The 5344-nt window shown below is 50.7% G+C and overlaps 1 protein-coding gene across 1 annotated transcript; it reads left to right on the plus strand.

Annotated features, from left to right (window-relative positions):
- Positions 1-3396, plus strand: Kif25 (kinesin family member 25). Its single transcript, XM_008852596.1, is given in 5 exon segments — positions 1-6; positions 138-268; positions 1736-1912; positions 3190-3260; positions 3263-3396. Coding segments are annotated over 5 exon segments (519 nt in total).
- Positions 3397-5344: the final 1948 nt, after the last annotated feature.

Here is a 5344-nt window from a genome sequence, read left to right on the forward strand (position 1 = left end):
ATGCAGGTATGGGGGGAACATGAAATGGAGTGCATAGACGTCTAACGTCCAGGTACAAGGCTCTGGAGTTGATGGCCTCCGACTCTGTTTTACTGCACTAAGTGGGCTTTAAATTTTAGGTACAATGTGTGCATTAGGCATATGGACAGACGGGAAGTGGGAAGAGCTACACCATGTCGGGGCCCCATTCTGAAGAGGAGTCCAGGCTGCTGTCAGGTGCTCATGGTGACTTGGGAATCATCCCCAGAGCAGCTGAGGAGCTCCTCAGGTGTGTCCTCTGGTGAGAACTCGGGGCAGATAGATGGGTGCTGTGCAGAGCTGTGAGGCAGGCAGAGTGATCCCTGAAAGAACAAGCCTGGACTGGAAGATGGGAGGCGCTGGTGCCTGTGGGAGACCGCTGAACCAAAGCCCAGCAGCGGCTGCTCACGGGCCGCGCATCCACACCACCACCTGTTGTTAGGGTCCAACTTCCCTAGAGCGCTCTGAGCGAGACAGTTCTCAGTGGAGGGAGAGATGGAGTTGTGTTTAGAGAAGAAGGACAAGGTGGGGACTCCCTCCCCAATCCTGCTGCCCCCAGGGAGCTTTGTGCTTTGGCTGTCTTAGGGATTCCTCCATATTTGCGCCATCGGGGCTCCCCTGTTCCCTACCACGTCCCCAGAGATGCCTGTTGTCATTTCACCAAGATTCATCCTAGAAGGAAGACAGTAAAAGTAGTTCTCAGCCGTCTGTCCTAGTAGGAAGGCCTGGAGCACTGTGGTCCCCATCACCCGCCCCTGTTGACTGTCTCCGGTGCCTCTTTGGGAGGCTGCTTCCTGTCTACCCAGCGCTGTCTGTGTAGACCTGTGGCTGGACGTGGCACATCCCTAGTAGAACTGCCAACACCTGGAGGTCAACCCTGGTGGCAGCAGCAGTCCCACAGTGCAGCGAGGTGGCCTTGGGCGCTCATCCCTGAGATTCTGGTTTCGTTTCAGCCATTCATGCTGTTGCCCTTTCCTGTCCTGAGCACCACGGCCAGATGGTGATGTAAGAACCACTGCAGTCTTTTCAAACCCGTGTTCTTTCAGTATGTGTGCGGGAACAGATGTTTATCGCTTGCATATGCTAACTGCTTCTGGAAAAAAGTTGCAAAATCCTTCCTAGTTTTCCATTGTTCGTGGCTGTTATTTCCATGAGGCAAGCTGGCCTTGGAAAAGCTGTGGTGACAGACCTCTGGAAATCTCAGTGACCTGTGGCTTTGAGGGTGGGCATGGCCGTGCAGAGCATGTGTCCACTTCCACAGGGGCCATGTCTGAGTGGGGCAGGGCACCTTAAATTTTCAGACAGTGCTAGGATTTGAGACCCATTTCCAGGGGCTGCTGCCCCACATCTGCCAGCCATGCCATATGCTTCAAAACAGCACCACCATCTGGGGACCAAGTGTTCAAACACAGGAACCTGTGGGGGACATTTCGGATTCCAGTCCGACGTGTGAACTAGCACCAGATCCTGACTGAAGTCTTCCATGGGGGCCACAGAGACATGCAGGATAAGGATGATCCTGACAGAACTAGGAGTCTGTCTTCCAGTTATAAGAAGGACTTCGACCCAGCCTCCCTACCCCTCACATTCTTTACCGGCAAGGAGATTCATAGTCCAAACACAGATGGCTCTAGGCTTTGTTTCCTAGTCACTGTAGACCAGCCCCTGATCGGAACAGGTTCAGGGCTGATGCTTTCATTTCTGTGCATTTCCCCAGGCTCATTTCAGAAAATCCTTCAAGAAACTCAAAGGTTGAGGTTTCCATAATAGAAATTTACAATAACGACATCTTTGACCTTCTGGCCAAAGACAATTCAGTGGTGGTGTCTGGGGTTAAGCGTGAGGCAGTGACAACCCAGGAGGGACGGACAGAGATCTCCCTGCTGACCTGCAGGTGAGTTGCTCATGGGGCCCAGTGGCCTGCAGACAGGTACTTAACATCTTGTCAGACACACACACACACACACACACACACACACACACACGCACAAAACACCACAGAAAGAGAAAACAGAAGAAAGCAATTGTTTTGAAAATTAATATATATAAATAAATAACTGTATCGTGTATCATTAAAGAAAACCATCTTCACAGGAGTCGATGGGTGTCACCCTGCCTTGTAGGAGAGGAAACAGGCTTGAAGAAGTGAAATCCCCACTCACCGCAGTCAGTCAAGGGCAGGTATAATTATGTACATCTGGAAGTATCAGTATTTTATAGAATGCCATAGTAAATTATCTTGAAAAAGTGAGAGGTCTCCCATCCATTAGATGTTCTCTGGTTGCCAGGCTCCCTCATGTTGGGGTGCAGGGCACACCACAGCCTAGCACAGCAAGGGGTTCCTGCTGCACTGTGGCAGTGAAGGCAGTGCTGTCCACTCTGGGGTTCAGAGCAGGCCAGGCTTCCAAACTGTTTACTACTGCAGAACGCTTACAGGAAAGCATACAATTAGCTGTGACACGTTTGCAGAAGGTACTGGAAGCTCGAGCTTTTCACTGATGGACCTGCTGATGCAACTGCTCCTCAGCCTGTCTCCCTGACAGAAGATGAGGATGTGGCTTCACGTTGGCTTCACAGATTTAATTTGCTGCACAAAGATTTTTTGGGGGGTCTTTTTGAGACAGGGTCTCCCTGTAGTCCCAGCAGTCCTGGAACTCACTATGTAGACCAGGCTGGCCTAGAAGCCACAGAGATCTGCCTGCCTCTGCGTCCCAAGTGCTGGGATCAAAGGCGTGCGCCACCACGCCCGGCATGCACAAAATATTTTTAAGATTCTGGTCCCTGAAGATGTAACAAGTGAAGAAAACAGTGGCAGCTCATGTCAGAGACTGGTGAGAGGCAGTGACAACCCAGGAGGGACCAAACTCAGAAACTGTTTGATTTTTCAAGCAGTACTATATGTCCAGCTCTCCTTTAGAGACAGGGTCTCACTAAGTTGCCCATTCTAGCCTGGGACTCATTCTGTAGACCAGACTAACCTTGAACTCATAATCTCCCCCGCCCCCGCCAAGTCCAAACAGCTGGGATTACAGATCTGCTACTCCAGGCCTAGGCAGTCTACTTTCTGAACTCCTGCACACTTTGTTCTCATGAGAGTTGTCAGCTGAGTAAGCTTAGGTCAACGTGAAGACAGGTAGCTGGGGCTGTCCTTTGAGTCACGTCTTCCGACAGGACTGCCATCAGCGCCATGGAGTTTGTGGAACTCATCTATGAAGGTCTGCAGCTCAGGGCGAGGCACCCCACCCTGTGCACAAGAACTCCTCCAGACCCCACCTGGTTATCACAGCAACTCTGACCACCTTCTTGTGCAGAACTGCTAAGTTGCCACTTATGTTAAGGGTCAATTCTGGGCATAGAAGTCCAGTCCGGGAGAACTAGCATGGCTGCCAGATCCGTGGCTTCTCTTAAGGACTGAGTGAGTACTGCAGCCACATCCCCTGACAGCCTAGAACCCACATCTAGGAGGCCCTGAAATGCCAGGCTGTGGAGAGGGGAGGAGAGGGAGGGAAACACTTTGCTAGACAACGCAGGAATGTAGGAAACACTTACACCCTAGGACGAGATGCATCCATCTTAAATGAAACTGTGGTTTCAGTTTAAAATGAAAGTATATAACGTGATCTCAAGCATATATGGAGATGAAGCCCAGCGTGTAAAGGCTGGTGACATCCAGGGCAGCAGCTTGGGGTCAGCCACCCGAGTCACCTGCAGGACTAACCCTAACAGTCAGATGTAGCATGTTCACAGCTCTACAAGCTCTACAGCCAGGCTGCTGATTTGGGCCTGTCATACTGCAGCAGTGACCTGGGCTCAGTGGGTCCCACTCAAGGCCGACCCTCACATCAAAGACTAGTGCAGGTAGACAATCTCCATCTTGTCACGGTAACACTTGACTCCTGTGACTCCAGGGTTACACAAGCAAGGGCAGGGACAGGTGAGGGCAGCATAGATGATTAGATCCAACCATGTACGGCCCACTGGGAGGGCTAGGGCAGCTCCTGTTGCTTGGGGAGGCGCAGCTGTCTGCCGAGGGATTCCCAGACACACAGGGACAAAATCTGTCCTTTGTGTGGTGGGAATAACTACAGGTTCTGTTTACTTTTTTGACAAAAGAATATTTGTTTTCTGTTTTGTACAATGAGAATAGATTATTTAAGTTTAAAAATATTTCTAGCTGGGCCTGGTGGCGCACGCCTTTAATCCTAGCACTTGGGAGGCAGAGGCAGACCGATCTCTGTGAGTTCAAGGCTAGCCTGGTCTACAAAGTGAGTTCCAGGACAGCTGGGGCTACAGGGAGACCCTCTCTCAAAAAGACCAAAAAAAAAATATTTCTATAACAATAGGAGGTAGGAACTGGCTAGGCACTTAGGGTAAAAAGACCCCAAAGAAAAGTGGCTAAAAGTCAAAACATCCTCGGGCCTCTTAGCAACATACTCTGCTTCAAAGGCCAAAAATGTCAAAAGTATTTGGGAGCGCCCATCTAATCCCTAAAAGATTTTAGGGATACCTCTTCAGAGGGGGATGTTGGAGTAGCAAAAAGCCCCATAAAAGAAAGAAAACAAGAAGGAAGGAGGGAGGGAGGGAGGGAGGAGGAAGGAGGGAGGGAGGGAAGGAAGGAAGGAAGGAAGGAGGAAGGAAGGAAGGAAGGAGGGAAGGAAGGAAGGAGGGAGGGAGGGAAGGAAGGAGGGAAGGAGGGAGGGAGGGAGGATGGAAGGAAGGAGGGAGGGAAGGAAGGAAGGAGGAAGGAAGGAAGAAGGGAGGGAGGGAAGGAAGGAAGGAGGAAGGAGGGAAGGAGGAAGGAAGGAGGGAGGAAGGAAGGAAGGAGGGAAGGAAGGAAGGAGGGAGAGAAGGAAGGAAGAATGGAAGGAGGGAGGGAGGGAAGGAAGGAAGGAGGGAGGGTGGAAGGAAGGAGGGAGGGCAGAAGGAAGGAGGAAGGAAGGAAGGAAGGAGAGAGGAAGGAAGAAGGGCGGAAGGAAGGAGGAAGGAAGGAAGGAAGGAGATGAAGTTGTCAGAAAAAAGTGATGGGGAGATATGGGAGCTGTTGAAGGGGAGAGGGTAGGCATGGATTTGATCAAAATACCTTATATGCTTGTATGAAATTCTCAATAGTTTTTTTTTTAAGTTAAAAAAATATTTCTAAGACATTTGCTTGGCAACAACAGCACAGGTAAGACTGAGGGCTGTCGCAAGAGGAAGGGCACTTTACAGGGTTCTAGGACAGTGGAGTTCATTTCCAGGGCACGTCTGCTGTTCTGTCTGAGGGTTCGGTGTGTGCCGTTACCCACACGTCCCAACAGGCATTATTTGATTTGTGGCGTCGGGCAGA

This window comes from Nannospalax galili, unplaced genomic scaffold (genome assembly GCF_000622305.1).
Source record: "Nannospalax galili isolate Female #2095 unplaced genomic scaffold, S.galili_v1.0 scaffold2812, whole genome shotgun sequence".
NCBI lineage: Eukaryota > Metazoa > Chordata > Mammalia > Rodentia > Spalacidae > Nannospalax > Nannospalax galili.